Genomic DNA, 17,469 nt, shown 5'->3' with positions numbered 1-17,469 from the left:
TTGCCCCATCACTTCTACCTGTGCTCCTCAAAGTTTACCTAGAGGTAATTCAAGAGGGTAGGATGACTCCTTCTATGACTGAATCCATTACATCACATATCCCCAAATCTAATAAAGACCCCAACGAATGTGGTGAATATTGCTGCATATGCCTCCTTAATACGGACCCCAAAATTCTCACCAAGATAGCCACCCAAAGGATCAAATGCCTAATGGGTGACCTGATTTATCTGGACAAGTCTGGCTTCATCCTGGAATGCTAAACTGGCCCTTCACCTTTTAGACATAGGAACAATGGATTCTAAACTATCAGGGTCTCCCTAGAGGCTTAAAAAGTATTGTTGGAAATTGAGTTACTAGTTGTGGGGATGACACCCTACTCAAGCAGCAGCCACAATTTCTTTCAGGTATTTATGCAGCACTTCAAACAGTAATAAAGTGAAAGCACAATACATGAAAAACCCCACACCTATTTAAACCTGATTGCCTTAGCCTTCAAGATGCTTGGAGCCTTTACCTTCCTAGAGTCTCCGATTAGGAGGCCTGTCAACTAGCTCTTGGAGTCACTCTGGCGGTTCTGAGATCAAGATGCAGATCCAGTTCTTCTCACTCAGGCTGCAGGGCAAAAGAGCAGCAGTCCTTCTAGCAGAGCAGCACAACAGTCCTCCTGAGTATTCCACAGGTCCAGAGGTGTACTAATGAGTTGGGTCTGCATGTCTATTATGTATACCTTGTGCCCACTTTGAAGGACAAGGTTCTGTAGGTTTCCCCCTCGGGAGTGTTTGCCTCCTTGCCCTGGCCCCTGCTTGTCTGGGGTAACAAAAGACAAGTGTCAAAACCCTATGTGAGGGTGCCGGGCAGAGAGCCTTTGTGATGTGCAAGTGTGGTATATTACAGCTCCTCCTTCTCATTAACTCACAGAGGGTCTATCCTGCCAGCTACTATTCCCCGTTGTCTCACTGTTTGGGAGCAATACATAACCAGCAGACACCAAATGGTTGGGACAAAGAAATGTCAACTTTTTAAAAGTTACATTTTCAGAACTCTGTCTTTACCTTTAAAGAAGGCTTCCAATCACACTCATTTTTACACCAAACTCAACATTCCTACCTGCTCCCAATTGAAAGTGATCACACAATAATTGTAATAAGTTAACTCAATGTTACCTAATGGGAGAGGTAGGCCTAGCAGAAGTGAAAAACACATTTAAGATTTTTTCACTACCGGGACATGCTAAAGGTAATATAGTACATGTCCAGCTTTTGAAATACACTACACCATGCCCTCTGTGCTCTGTAGGGATGACTGATGTGTATTAAAAAGTAAAGGTTAGGCCTGGCAAAAGGTTTATTTGCTAGATCGAAATAGCAGTTTAAAACTTCACACACAGGTGAGCAGCACAATCAGTGCTGCGGCCTCACTAGTAGCATTTAATTAATTTACAGACACTGGGCACATGTAGTACCGCTTTACTAGGGACTTCTAATTAAATTAAATGTGCTATTTGGGTGTAAGCCAATTTCGCCATGTTTGAAGGGAGAGAGCAAACACCCTTTAGCACTGGTAAGCAGTGGTAAAGTGCACAGTCCTGAGGCCAACAAAAGCAAGATCAGCAAAAAATGGAAGAATAAGGCAAAAAGGTTTGGGGGAAGACAACCCTAAGGATGAAAGGTCTAACAAGTGTTTGATAGGGTTCACAGGGATTTTATGGTTGATTTTCTACAGCAGGTAAGAATGGGTACCACTTTGATATCTTTGCACCTCGTGGTTTACCACACACCTTAAGCCAAGATCCAAGTCAACAGGCTTTATTCAAGGATGGGTGGATATTCACAGAGGAACAAGGCAGGGGTGTCCTTTTTTCCCCCTCCTTTTTCCCCCTTATGCTAGAACCCCTGGTGCAGTACATTTAGGCCAACCCCCGGATCACATGTGTTAGATTTGGCAACAGAAACTCACTAGGTTTGCTGATGATATTCTTTTATCCTGGACAACCCCTACTGGCATCCTCCCATAGGCCCTCGTAGAATTTCACCTCCATCAAAAGGTTTATGGGTTCGAAATCAACATCTCCAAATCTGAGATACTGAATACCCACCTCATAGCCAGTAGTTTTACAAACACTCACATTCGTACAGTGGGCTCCATCACACATAAAACACTTGGGATTGGCAGTGGCCTCTAACATAACACAAACTACAGATATCAAACTCAAACGACTAAAGAGGAGCATTCGATCTGAGTTCTTGAGTTGAATATATAAAACCCTATCCCTCTTTGGCAGGATCACTGCCTATAAAATAACTATCCTGACGAAGTTTCTTAGCCTGCACCAGACCTTCCCACTCCAGATTCCACGCAAATACATAGCCGACCTTCAACTGACATGTGTCTCTTTTATTGGGCTGGGTAAAGCAGGGAGGTTTGGTCAGAAGCAGAGCACACTGGTCCACAGTTGGGCGGTTTGGGCATCCCTGACCTTCAGCTCTATTGTGCATCCTCATCCATTGGATTCATAGGGAGAGAGAAGGCCGATGCATTATTGACCACACAATGTCAGCAGGCCTCCTGTGGGATATTCTGTGGCAGCCGAGGTCCGAACATATGAAAACACTCAACATCTTCCCGGTCACAAGAGCTACCTTACCCATTTGGTATAGTGTAGGGGTTAAATATGGCCTTACTTCTTTCCCGTCCCCATTTACACCCTTCTGGGGGAATCAAGAATATACCCCGGGGCTACCCAGAATCTCTTATAGCACATGGTTGGAAGGGGGATGCAAAACATTACAAGATCTATTTGCACAGGGGTCAGTAAAATCCTTCAAACAGCTACAATAAGAATATACCCTCCCAGAGATGAAAAGATTCTGCTACTTCAAATTGCACCATTGGGTGCCCAACCTTAGAATCAGACATGGAGAAACGAGGACCCTCTCTTATGAACAATATCTGGTATACTGCACAGGTAACAAACATGCTACAGCAATCATATACAACATAATCAATGTGAGAAGTGGCACTGGCAAATACTCGTTCCTATAGACTTGGGAAAAACAACTGGGTATTACCCTCGATCAGGATCAATGGGGGGGGGGGGAATCTTAGTGCAGACTTATAACTGTGTCAAATGCTGTCAGGAGGGAGACAATGTTTAAAATCCTTTATATATGGCAATACAACCCAGTATGATTATTTTTTGTATTTGTATTGTGGAGTTTTATATAGCGGAAACTAGACCTAAAGGTATCAGAGCGCTTTACATGAGCACCAGTTACGTTACAGACAGACGCATTCATTTTTGTTAGGCAAAGGGAGATTAAGCGATTTGCCCAGAATCACAAAATGTGGAGCGTCCCTGCTGAGACTCTAACCCGGTTCACCAGCTCTGTGGTCGACTCCCCTAGCCGTTCGGCCACATTCTCTACCCTACGATTAGCCAAATTAATGAGAGGGTGAAGCCCTTTATGTTGGAGGGGCTGTATGAAAGATTGATCTCTAACCTATATTCTTTAGTCATGCTCAAAGATAGTCATTTTACTCCTCAGTACTTGCCAGGGTAAAATATATTTCAGGGTCTGATCTAGTATGTTGACCAGAGGCGATTTTATTGGGATGACCAGCCCCAGATGTCTACCAGCTCTATGGTATCTTTGGCAGGATAATCTCCCATCTCCTCCTAGCTGCCAAACAAACTATCCTGGAACTCTGTGGTCAAAATAAGACTACCTGCAGAGAAAAAATGGGTTGAGAAATTGTGATGGATCCTGAACAGGGAAAAACTGTCATATCTGACTTGGAGTGAGAGAACCTTTACTAAACAATGGGGTCACCTACTGGCATGCTTTAGTAGAGACTAACTAGAACTATCATGCCTAAAATGAGTTAGTGTTCTGAAACTTTTAGATCCCTCCAAACTGGATGACTACTACAATGCTGTATACCCGCACCATGATGGGCTGCAGGCCTCCACTCTAGTTACACACAAGACATGAGTGGCTGTGAAACCACATGGTCTAGGGACTTTGGAATGTTTTGACTGAGAGGGGAGTGGTGGTAGGGAGCAGGTCAGCTGAGGGTTGGGGGAAGTTTTTTGGGATTATCAGATGTCCACAAATATGATTAATATGTGCCTTGTTCATAGAAAGTTAAAACCGGTTATTGAAAAAAAACAATAACATATTTAAACCTAATTTACAGACACTGCTAGAATAATTTACTAGGGGCTTACAAGTAAATTAGGTATGCCAATTAAGTCGAGTCCAATTTTACTATGTTTGAAGGAGAGAGCATGAGCACTTTAGCACTGAATAGCCGAGGTAAAGTGCACAAAGTCCTAAAGGTAACAAAAATGAATCCAGCAAACAAAATGTTTGGGTGAATACTATGCCAAGGATCCAGTTCTAACATATATCCTCCCCAGCTGAAAGCAGGGGGGAATTACCAACCCTCATGGGATTTCTCATTGTTAAGGCTGAAAAACCTGGAAAAACCATCAGCATTTGCGTGGTCAGTCCCAGGGCTATGTTCCACCATAAAGTCCATATCATGTAAGGAGATGGAACTCACCAGTTATTTTCCCCCTCATGTACATTAGCCATCTAAGTGATCTGTGACTGTCTGAACCAAGGAGGGAGTCCCAAACAAGCATGGTCACAACTTCTTCAGTGCCCAGACCAGTGCAAAGGCTTCCCTTTCAATAGCACTCCACCTCTGTTCCCTGGAAATTAACCTTCTACTAATGAAGGTTACAGGTTGGTCCAGGCCCTCATCATTCAACTGTGAGAGCACAGCCCCAGTGTCATGCGGAGATATTTATGTACGAATGACGAACTCTTTGGAGAAGTCAGGTGCCTTGAGCACAAGATGTCAAAAGTGTTCTGGCACTCTTCCGTCCAGATCACCTTCTTGGGCTGCTTCTTAGAAGTCCGCTCTTTTAAGGGGGCAACAATAGTGCTGAAAAACCAAATATGAGGAGGGTCAAAGGGGAAATAATTTAACGACCTGTCAACTCATGCCCCTAAAGTCAAGATCAATACACAAAAAGAGTAGACCAGGTCTGTGGTGGTGTGTTGCCCTGAGTGGTGAACAAGGATCGCAGGTACATGTGTGGAGGGGTGTGTTGAGTCACACTGGGCTGAAAATTCCCATCAGACCACCCTTGTGGCGGCATATCATCATATGGGGATAGGCGGTCGCTCCGAGCACCGCCCATATCTTAACGTGACGGTGCGGCAGTGGAGAGCGGCACGCTGAGCCACAGTCATGCTCAAGGAAAGGGAATTATAAGATGAGTGCAGTGCTCTAGGAAAAGTGTTTACTAAAATTGACTACCTAAGCTAAGGGGAGTACCTGTAAAGGTTAGCGTGGGTGTCAAGATTAAAAACACGCCTAGTAGTAGATGAGTGAGACTACATATTGGCGCTGTGCAGAGTGGTCAACTAGTTTCAGCTTGACGGAGAATTGCTCCAGCTTTCATCAGGACCTAATAGGTAATAAGCTACTGCAACAGAGTCTGTGAGGTGTACAAATACAAAAGAAATTATAGAAAAAGTAGTAGAAAAAATACATGCAGTTTACTGAAGGAAGTCATGTATCTCCCCACAACTTGGAACCTCAATGTCCACAGGAGACAGAAAGGAAATCTTCTTCCCAGCTTTGTGTTGGTACCTTTTGCTCTGAGTCGAGCGGAAGGGAAGGCCTTCCCTTCCGCTCGACTCAGAGCAAAAGGTACAGACGGATAGAGCGGGGCCTCATTCTCCCGAGCGGTTGCCGGGCGAGGTGGGGCCGTCACCCACACAAAGCTGGGAAGAAGATTTCCTTTCTGTCTCCTGTGGACATTGAGGTTCCAAGTTGTGGGGAGATACATGACTTCCTTCAGTAAACTGCATGTATTTTTTCTACTACTTTTTCTATAATTTCTTTTGTATTTGTACACCTCACAGACTCTGTTGCAGTAGCTTATTACCTATTAGGTCCTGATGAAAGCTGGAGCAATTCTCCGTCAAGCTGAAACTAGTTGACCACTCTGCACAGCGCCAATATGTAGTCTCACTCATCTACTACTAGGCGTGTTTTTAATCTTGACACCCACGCTAACCTTTACAGGTACTCCCCTTAGCTTAGGTAGTCAATTTTAGTAAACACTTTTCCTAGAGCACTGCACTCATCTTATAATTCCCTTTCCTTGAGCATGACTGTGGCTCAGCGTGCCGCTCTCCACTGCCGCACCGTCACGTTAAGATATGGGCGGTGCTCGGAGCGACCGCCTATCCCCATATGATGATATGCCGCCACAAGGGTGGTCTGATGGGAATTTTCAGCCCAGTGTGACTCAACACACCCCTCCACACATGTACCTGCGATCCTTGTTCACCACTCAGGGCAACACACCACCACAGACCTGGTCTACTCTTTTTGTGTATTGAGGCAACAATAGTGCCCCACCCCTTGACAAATTTCCTGTACTAGCCGGCGAGGCCCAAGGAGGCTCTCAACTCTGCCTGAGTCTTTGGGTGTTCCTAAGCCAGAATGTTCTGAATCTTGGCCTGTAGAAGCTAAACTTTGCCCCCACCGGTTTGTCGGCCCAAATAAACCACAGGTCCCTGTGCTATCCAGCACTTACTGGTCCTGATAGGCCTGCCTTCTGCATGGCCTGGAGCACTTCCTGGAGATGGAACTCTTGGCTGAAGACAGCAAGGTTGTCAAGATAGGTGGCACTGAGATCCTCCAATCCAAGCAGGACCCGGTTGACCAACTTCTCGAACGTGGCAGGAGCATTCTTTAACCCAAGGGTATCACTTGACACTGTAAGTGGCACATCTGGGGAGGAGAAGGTAGACTTCTCCTTAGTCCCTTTGGTTAAGGCAATCTGCCAGTACACTGACGTTAAGTCAAACCTACTCAGTAACTTAGCAGTACTAACCAGTCGATGAGGTCATCAGCTCAGTGAATGGGATGAGCGTCAATCTTAAAGAAGGAATTAATCCCCCTGAAAACTACACAGAACTCGTATTGCATTGTGAAATCCAGTAGGGCAGCTGTGGGTACTAGAACCACTGGACAGGAACATCGGCTGCTGGAGTGCTCAATCACCCTTAACTCTAGCACTTTGGATACCTAATTCTGAATACAGGCACTCACTTTGTAACACAGCCTAGTAACTTTTGTCTATGACAGATAAGCTGTCCCTGGAATCAATATAATGGGTGCACCAAGTGGTGGGCCTGGGGGTAAGTGAGAAGAGGGAGGCTAAGTGCCTCAGCAAAGGCGACAATCCCTCTGTTGCTCAGGGTAGGAGAGAGGACAACTCCTTCCACTGATCCATACTGCTCCTTGGAAGAGGAGGGGTACACGGTCATCTCTTCCACCCTATCACCTGTCAACAGAAGTATGGTTACTTCGGAGCTCTCAAAGTGGGGTTTGAGGCAGTTTACATGCAGGACCCTTCAGGGGGTACTGGATGTCTTGAGATCTACCAAGTAGGTGGCCTCACCCCCTCTGCTCCTTGACCTCAAAGGGCCAGGCCCACCCATCCTTCAGGGCCATGGACTCCACAGGCTCCATAACCCACACATTTTAGCTAGGTTGGATTCCTTCCAGAAGCACTTCATATGGGATCTGAGTGTCAACATGTAGCTCACTACATCTGGAGGGGGTTTTCTGGGAGCTTGCTCCCACCTTTCCTTGACAAGACTGAGAGGTCCCTGCACTGGCTGATCTAACAGGAGTTCAAAGAGACTGAACCCCTCCTTCTGGGGCAATTCTCTGTAAGCAATAAAAAAAAGCATGGCAGGAGGATGCCCCACTTATGCCTCATTGGTTCTAGTAGGCCCATAATCATGTTCTTCAGGGTCTTGTTGAACCTTTCGACAATACCATTGGTCTGGGGGTGGTGTAGTGTGGAGAACATGTACGTTACCCCACATGGACTTCATGTAGGCAGAAATGAAGTTAGTATCCTGGTCTGACAAAACCTCCTTGGGGACGCCCACTCAGGTGAAAATCCCCATCAGTGCCCTGCCACCACAGGGGCAGTCACCATCCTCAGAGGAATGGCCTCCGGGTACTGTATGGCTGATCCACCAAGATCAGGATTGGCCTGTTGTCTAGGGCAGTCTTTGGGTCCAGGGGCCTAACAACATGAATGGCCACACTATCAAAACGTGCTCTTACCACAGGGAGGGGAAGCAGTGGGGCCTTATGTTTTGCCCCGGACTTCCTGGTGGCCCGGCAGACGGGACAGGACCTGCAGAATGCATCAGAGGTCATCCTGATCTGGTGAATAAAAGTAATTAACCAAACTTGCAAAGCTTTTGGTTTGCCCCAGATGTCCTGCTGGCAGTAGGTCAGAACCAGTAGAAAGGCCCGGTGGGCCTCGGGGACCACCAACACAAGGGTTGCACCAGGGTCAGACACCTTAGCCACATCGTACAAGATAGCATTCTCCCATAGATCAGATGATCACCAGAAGTGTTGCCAGCGGCCTGGGCCTTGGACTGTCACCATATGCCCTCCCTCTGTGCTTTGCAGATGTTTTCCCGGATGCTTACCCTTCAATTTGCCAGCCGGCAAACTCGGGTAGGTCCTTCAGAGCAGCAATATCCTCACCTGTATGTTCTGGGTTGTATCCCTCAGGCTCATCCTCCTTCTGGAGTCTGTGGGTATCTTAAAATAGATTCCCACACCCCCTTCCCTACCTTCTTATGGCAGGTAACAGGGGCATTTTCCCAGGCCCCGGATCAGCTTGACTTCCTTGTTGGGTTGCCATATAGACCTGTAGTCAGGCACAGACAGTGTGTTCCATGTCACTTACAAACAGACGATCCACTGGCATGCCTGGACTCACAGCTACCCTTAAGGAACCCGAGACTCCTTTACCCGATTCAAAGGATACCAGAGCCCCAGGATAGTGACTCATTGTTGTCAACTGTTACAACTTGCTGGGATACGTTGAGGATTACCTGGAATGAGGACACAAGATGACACCTAACAGTAGTCACATCACAATGATGGTTGCCACATCTGGGATTCATCAATGCACTTGCACAGTTAACACCACTCACAGCCAAATATCTACTTATGAACACACAGTAGGACTCCGACACAGATGGCATCCCAGCTCAGCCTCATGCAGGTCTGCTTTATTTCAGATCTGGTGGAGTCCAACCAACTGAATACATGTAACAATCATTCTATTGCAGCTCGCAAGATTCTGTAATTCTGACAGAAGAGCTAAATGTACATTATCAGTCTGATCATCAAGATCTTACTTTAATTAATTCAGTATTACAACTTCACTTGTCTTCCCACAGAAGTGAATCTCCCATGACCTTCACAGCTTACCTAATGACAAATGGCATTGACTGGACAAAGAATAGCTTCCAGTTACTAGAATGGCCAGTAATTTCAAGCATCACACATTTTTTATCAGTCTTAAACCACTGCATGGGATATTGCTGTGAAGCAAGTGATGAATGATTTGATGAAATGACACGAAATAGACGAGAGCTCACTCTCTCGGTGATGCCACTCAGAACCCCAAGGTAAAAAACATCTCAGTTATTCACTGTAACCCATTTATAATTTATGTTATCTGTGACTATTGCTTAAACTGAGTATTTGGCTGTGCTCTACAAGGATAGTTTTCACATCCACAGGTGACACAAGTCAACTTCCACAGGTGACACAAGTCAACTTAGTTCAATGCACCAGCACTGAATGTAAAAAAACAGGTTATTTTAGCCCCGCAAAAACCCACCCAATGCATAAATAAGGTGGTGTCAATGCTTTTGGGCTACTAAGAGGGAGCAGTTGCAATCCAAATAATCATTGATGAATGATTTACACACGGAATATCACTAGAAACAATCTGTATTTCCATATATTTATTTTAAAATAGTTATTTAAATATTTCGAGATCTAATGCACATACTATTTGTAATATCACCGAATATAATAAAAAGCAGCTAAGCTTTTCAATAACCGTGAAACCATGGAAATATTGTAGTATCACAATTTATAGGACTTACACCCTCACTGTGCTATCTCTAAGCACTATGCCAGTTCGAGCAGATGAATAAATAATACGCCTAGGGTATGGAGGTGGTGCACAGACTGGGACAACAGAGTTTGTTGTCAGTTTGGAATAACTTGTGAGCAAATTTCGAGCACAAGGTCAGGAGCTAGGAGACTACATCTGAGAGAACATAATCCTGGCACCAGTTTGCAGGGCCTCGGGGAGTCTTGCTGGAGGCTTCTTCTATCGAGGTGGAATCTGGTTCTGTGCACATCTGCAATCTGCATCTGTGACCTGGGTGAAAGTTCTTGCCTAAGTGGTCAATTGGTAGTCCTTATATATTGTATCTGATTTGAGATATAATTTCAATGTCATGTTTGGAATGCTTTGACAATCACATAAATAGGAGAGGTTTGGCACAACAGCCAGAGTGGCTGACACCGGAGTGCGGGGATCACGGTTTGATCCCCAGCACTGGCTCAGCTCAACATAATGTGACTCTGGGCAATAGCTCACTTAAACTCCCCGACGGTCACCAGCGCCTTGAAAACTTAAGGGGTGATATGTTCAGGCTTTCCAAAGATGGATTATTATTGCATCCTTGAATGTACTAATAAGGTAAAATATGTCAATATAGACTAGACAGTTTGGGTTAAGGTTATTTGACTTAGACTTTGATGTTGCACTGGGGGTTTTGTTGATGTCTATATCTGGATGACTTGACACTTTCCTAGTTCTTTGAAAGATAGGCACGGACATCTGTGTCAAAGGTAGACATGTGGACGATTCTGCAGAAATTGAGGAAAACGGCACCTCCCATTACCAAAAATTAAGATGGTGACTTCGATTATCTAAAATTGATTCGGGCCTACTTAAAAATGGAGTCAGACTATGGGATCTCAAAATAACATGCAGTATCTGAGCCAAAGATATCCAGCTGGATAGGCTAACTAAAATGGCTAAAATAGAAACTGTCCAGTATTTTGTTTTAGAACCGACAACTAAAAAAAAGAAGCCTTAAAGCAAGTGATTAAAATATATCAACAGAATTATGTAGGGAAGCAGTGATAAGATTTGACATTCTTGGAATAATTTCTAAGGTAAATAGTCACTATTATGCGTTTTTAATTGATCTTGCTTACCAGACATTTTCATTGCAGAATACAAGCACTTGGCAGAAACGTGCATTTTATAAAATTGCAATTCATCACTTGTGACAGCTTCAATAACACGTAGGTTCTGTGCACATCTGAATCTGCAATCTGCATCTGTGACCTGGGTGAAAGTTCTTGCCTAAGTGGTCAATTGGTAGTCCTTAAATATTGTATCTGATTTGAGATGTAATTTCAATGTCATGTTTGGAATGTTTTGACAATCACATAAATAGGAGAGGTTTGGCACAGCAGCCAGAGTGGCTGACACCGGAGTGCAGGGATCAGTTTGATCCCCGGCACTGGCTTACATGTTATGTGATAACCTTTACAAGAGGTACATGAGGGGATTCATAGGAGCCGTAGTTAAACAATAAAGCATTAAGTGGTTATAAAGTCACATAAGTATAACACAAGGATGCATTGAAGAAAGACACTGGGGGCAGAATAGAGTCATGTGTAGGTCTTGAAGGAACTAGTCAAAGATGGAAACGTAGAACAGCTTGTGCGCGTGTTCTTGAGCCCGCGAATAATTGCCGGCAGATGGGCATTGGAACTAGGCGATGTACTGGCCGGAACTGCATACAGCTTCTTGTCCATGCACTGCGGCTGGCTCCAGTATGGTGCCCAGTACGGAGGTAATGTTAGCACTAACACTGCCCTTTTCACATCAACATCTAAATTTCAATTTTGTCTTTTGTCAGTTTAAAGTGATTTGCTTGCAGGTGGTGGATGCAGCACCGTAACCCTTTATCTGCAGATTACTTGTGGTGTTTTGGGCCTTGTTCAAGCGCCTGGGAAGACTTGGAGAGAGCTAGCGCTCTCAAGGATTGCAGGGGCTTCTGGGAAGTCAAACTGTCCGTTTTTTACAGACGCTGTTAGAAATATGGAATCAACTATAACAGGGTAATCCTGGGTAGACCATTTTTCGAAAATATTTAACCCAAATGGCATATCCTAGCAAGATCAAAAAAATCACACAATTATTAACTTGGAAACTGCGACCCAATTGAGTTTATCTATTTCTGCCAGCGAGGTTGAAAAGGCGCTGATAAAGGGCATCTCTGCAAAAGCCCCAGGGCCAGACGGGGTACCCCTAGACATGTTTAAGGGCAATCTCCAATTATGGGCTCCATTTTTGGCAAATGTTTTTAGAGCAATATTAGTAGATCGTATCCCTACTACGTGGAAAGAGGCCGAGCTGGTGCCGATTTACAAGAAAGGCAACCGGAATGATCCTGTATGCTATCGCCCATATCCCTAATTGATAAAACATGTAAAGTGCTGGAAGGGGAATTTTCGCCCGTCTGGAAATCTAGGCTAATGACTCTGGTCTTATATCTCAATCACAATATGGTTTCTGAAAGGGAATGGGAATGAATTAACAATGTCTCAATGTGTCCCTAGTTATGGGTAAGTACATGAAGGCCAAGGGTGCGTCAATCCACCTGGCCTTCATGGACCTATCTAGTGCCTTCGACACAGTCAATAGAGGGAAGTTTTGGACATTAATGGAAAGAATGGGCTTTGAGGAAGCACTCATTACTTTGTTGAGTAGATTGCATTCAACAACCTCTGTCTCTATACGCTATGGACCAGGGGGTGAAAAAACTAGGCCTATTGCGTCTACTGAGGGTGTCAGACCGGGATGCATATTGGCCCCCTTTTTGTTTCTTTTATATACAAATGGGGTGGAGAAATTTTTATTGGATCAGCAATTGGACTATCCGAGCATTGGTGGAAAGCGGGTTCCCCTTTTGTCATATGCGGATGATACAGTACTGATGACTTTAACGGCTAATAGCCTACAAAAAGCTTTAATGGCTTTTACTGACTTTATGATGGCACTGGATCTTAAAGTAAATTTTAGCAAGTCTTTTATCATGGTGTAAAGGAAAATACTGTTGACAAAGTACCTAACTTCACATATCTGGGGAATGTCTTCAACAATAAACTGAATTGGGCCCATCTGATCACAGTGAGGGCCCAACACACTAATTATTAGTGTATATTATAATTATAGTATAATTAGAATCATAGAGGGCTTGTTCCGCTTTGCATGCAAGTTGGGTCATAAGCTGGTCGCGGAAATGCTTACCCTGTATAAATCAAAATGCCAGTCAGTCACAACTTATGGGGCAGGAGTATGGGGCTATCAAAAATGTAGCCAGATACAACTTCTGGAAAACAAATTTTTAAAAAGACTATTAATGGTCCCCATTAGTTCTCCTACGAAATTCTGTAACTCCGAACTGGGAGTGGATTATGCTGAAGACCGAATTAAAAATCGCCCCATTCAATTTTATGGGGGAACGTGTGGTCTTCAGAGGAATTGTCATTTACTAGAGAGATCATTAAGGACTGTATGAGCCTGGAAAAGGTATTGTCCATTCCTTGGCTCCGTTATGTTAAAAATGCATTCAATAAGATTGGTCTGGGAAATTGTTATGACAATCCCGCAAGCATAGCAGCTGATATAAAACCAATCATAAAAACTGCTTATTACAAAGAATTAGGAATGCTTGACTCGGTTGACGAGCTTTTAGTTTATAGGCAGCCAAGAGGCCAGGAATTGTATCTATCTTTTAGCACCCATACACAATCAAGCTTCCTTCTGACTAGGTTTCGTTTCTGCACAGTGCACTTTCTTCTGGCCTTTCCTAATCCAGTGAGCTGGTGTGAGAGACTGACTCCCTGTCCATGTAATAATTTAGCCCAACAAAGCACAATGCACTTTATGCTCTTTTGCACATTATATAAGGATATAAGGGCCCATTTTATTAGGCCAATTTTGAAGGAAACTTGTCCTAGTTCTCATCAAGAGGGTTTTAATTATTTCTTATCTTTGTCCTCTGTTGCATCTGTAGCGCTGTGCTTAATTTTATCAAAACTGCATTATCAATTAGGAAACGTTATGAATTGCGTTAGGAAATCCGGGTAATGCGATTGAAGGGTTTAAATCCATGCAGTTATTTTCGGAAAGTGATAGAATATGCTGAAAGCTTAAGATCATGTTTTAAATTTTATATTTATCCACCCCAAATGTTGTATTGGAAAATGTTAGAGATGTTTTATGTACAATGCTTACTTCTATGATTCAATGAACCAAATAAAGTTTATTTGAGGATGATGATACTGGCCGGAACTGGGTAAAGCTTCTTGTCCATGCACTGCGGCTGGCTCCAGGACTGTGCCCGGTATGGAGGTAATGTTAGCACTAACACTGCCCTTTTCACATTAACATCTAATTTCCTTTTTGTATTTTTGTCAGTTTAAAGTGATTTGCTTGCAGGTGGTGGATGCAGCACCTTAACCCTTTATCTGCAGAATACTTGTCATTTTTTGGGCCTTGTTCAAGCGCCACCTAGTGAATGATTAGGTGTTTCTCTCAAAAGCACATGCCTTTCTTTCCACACTGCGAATGGGACAATGGAGGGGGGGTATCTAGAAAGCTGTCCAGGCTCAAGTTCTCCTCAAAACACTTGTCCTAGTGTTAAAACGGTCTACCAAATGCAAGGCATAACTGCATCAACTTTCTCCACAGCTCTGTATGTTTAGGTTCAAATTACATGACCACTAAGTTTTGTGGAAATTGTTTGGCTTTGCCGTTTGCCTAAAAATAAATAGTTACTGCACTCTATTTCAAAGCTCAGTGTAGTGAAGCAATCCAGACGAGAAGTGTGGCAAAAGGATATTTATTTGTAAATAAGATAAGTAATAAACAGGTGGGAGCCAGGGAAGCGATGTCTTCAATATCAACCGCTAGCCACAGAATGAAAACCTAACATAGAATCAACATTGCATACCATTCTACATTCTAACTCGTGCACTTAAAGAAACATACAACATAACACACCCCCCCTATACAATGAAAGAAAACAAATATAAAAAAGAAAAAAAAAACACAAAAAAAACAAGAGCAATAAAAACAAGTCAATAAATTTACATAACAAACCCCTTAAGCCAACCAGGCAAGGCTCTAGTTCTTTTAGCAGGTAGGACGACATCCAAACGAGTAGTTGTCTGAACATTTAGGATCCATCCATAGAAATAGGTTTAAATGTCCAGTTTCCCTCGTCGCCAATTTGTAGTGAAGCAATCCAGACGAGAAGTGTGGCAAAAGGATATTTATTTGTAAATAAGATAAGTAATAAACAGGTGGGAGCCAGGGAAGCGATGTCTTCAATATCAACCGCTAGCCACAGAATGAAAACCTAACATAGAATCAACATTGCATACCATTCTACATTCTAACTCGTGCACTTAAAGAAACATACAACATAACACTCAGCATCACTTTGTGGAGGACACCAGCTGACAAACTGTGTTTGAGGTAAAATTAATAGTTGGATATTTCCAGTGTCAATGAAGTGGGCAAGACAAATACTTTGACCGTTACATTTCCCAAGACCCTGAAATAGACAAGCCACATCTGAAGGTGTCTAGCAAGCATGTCAAAGAATAAACGTGTTAGGGGAAAAAATACTACGTGTATTGAGATTATAAACTAAAAAGTGAGAGTATATTGCAACTTTCATTTCATTTAGTACACAAAGTCTTATCAGGCACCACCTTAAAAGAGCAGATTCGGAAGAAGATGCACATAACAGATGATGAAGATGATCACGAGGCTTAAAAGAAATCCAAAGAGGAGCGTTAATCCTAAAGTATATATAACACTGTTTTAATAACAAAGAGTGCTTCATTAAATGCAAAGAACACTATATTCCACACATTTTACGATCACATACAAATTTAAATAGCCATAATTGTATGCAACATAACCACAAAGTGAGAGAAGAAATGAAGAAGTGACCGATCAGTAGATCAGTAGAAATAAATCTGTTTTTGAGACTTTTCAGAGGGAAACTCGGTATGTAGTAAAATGAGCTTCGAGTCCTATGCTAGATAATAGGTGCATTAAAAATCAATACAACGTCCTTTTCTTTCCCAATCTCCATAACGAGTAGGCTCTGGGCCCTTGGGTCCTCCTCTCTCCTTAGTAACAGGGTTTACGCCATCTGGAAATCCTGCAATTGAAAAGAAAAAGCATAAGTGGTGCAGCAATAAAAAAAATGTACATATCTGTAACAGTGCTGTGATTATCTCATGCGCAAGTGCAGTCTCTAAGAATTCGGACATTCACTACATTTTTCTGAAACACGACGATGATGCTTTTACAATGCATTCAAAATGCCATGGGAGGAACGCTTGCAAACAGTTTAACCACTGGCAAGCTCCCAGGGTAGCATACCAAACCATTGTTTTTCACCCACAGTGCCACTCTAGTGAAAAGCCTACCTTATGCAAATCAGTACTGACCCTGCTTCTCATGGGAACAGTACATCCTGAACTGCTTGGGGTAGACCTCAAGATGGGCCCACAAGCAACCCCAGGCCAGTTTCAGCTTTATTAGGCCTCGTCAGTGAGGTACCATCTTGGATTCGAAGACAAGAGACCAACTTCTTGGCATACCCATTGGGACCTAGGTGTTACATAAAACGCATACTTAATGATGCAAAGAATGCTTGCAAATAGTTTGACCACTGGCTCCAAGCTGCACCCGATTGAAATGGTCTATGGTTCCGGTTTGGCTCTGGGTATAGCTCCCTGCTACTTGCCTCACTTCTCTTTGGTTGCCGCCCTGTTCCCTGTTCTCCCTCCCGCCGCAGTAGCATACCATCTTGTGGCCGCCGGTGGAGGGAGGAGGAGAAGACCACAACCATCAGCATCCTTTGCGGCCGCTGCAGCTGACTCCGCGCCTGGAGGTGCTTAAAAACTGACAAGAGCCCCGGCAGAGGGGGCGCTCTATGGTTCCTGTTTGGCTCTGGGTATAGCTCCCTGCTACTTGCCTCACTTCTCTTTGGTTGCCGTCCTGTTCCCGGTTCTCCCTCCCGCCGCCGCAACATACCATCTTGTTTTCGCCGAGTGGAGGGAGGAGGAGAAGACCACAACCATCTGCATCTTTTGCAGCCGCTGTCGCTGACTCAGCGCCTGTTGGCGCTTAAAAACTGACGAGAGCCCCCGCGACGCGGGATTGTGCACGGGACTAGCCGGGCTAAACCCGGGCAAAGGGCGGGCCGTTTGCGGCCGTCTTAGGCCGAAGTAGGCTGGGCCGGGGCCCCCTCCTGTCATTTGCGACAGGACATTGGACACCTGACCTGGAACGAACTGAGTAAGGTGTAATCTCCCTGTATTAGGACTAAGTTTAAATTCTGAACTTACTTTATTTACACTGTTAAGCATTCTTATGTAAAAAACCATCTCCATTTTACGGCACCACTGTGCCTAATGCGAGCT

General features: G+C 44.0%; 1 protein-coding gene across 2 annotated transcripts in view; it reads right to left on the bottom strand.

The window, feature by feature from the left end:
• Positions 1 to 11,125: 11,125 nt before the first annotated feature.
• SDHAF4 (succinate dehydrogenase complex assembly factor 4) overlaps positions 11,126 to 17,469 on the bottom strand; it is a 52,305-nt gene continuing 45,961 nt past the window's right edge. Inside the window, exons 3-4 of one of the 2 annotated variants that reach the window (XR_015296618.1) lie at positions 15,457 to 16,199; positions 11,126 to 14,817 (exon numbers count right to left, since the gene is read on the bottom strand). Coding sequence is in view for 1 of the 2 variants with exons in the window: in XM_086926469.1 (XP_086782595.1) it covers positions 16,090 to 16,199 (110 nt within the window). In the remaining variant the exon portion in view is untranslated. Of the gene's footprint in view, positions 14,818 to 15,456; positions 16,200 to 17,469 lie in introns of those variants that run through there. The other variant, XM_086926469.1, reaches the window with a different exon arrangement.

This window comes from Lissotriton vulgaris, chromosome 6 (genome assembly GCF_964263255.1).
Source record: "Lissotriton vulgaris chromosome 6, aLisVul1.2, whole genome shotgun sequence".
NCBI lineage: Eukaryota > Metazoa > Chordata > Amphibia > Caudata > Salamandridae > Lissotriton > Lissotriton vulgaris.
The sequence above is the reverse complement of the archived record's forward strand: the minus strand, read 5'-3'. Positions and strand labels throughout refer to the sequence as shown.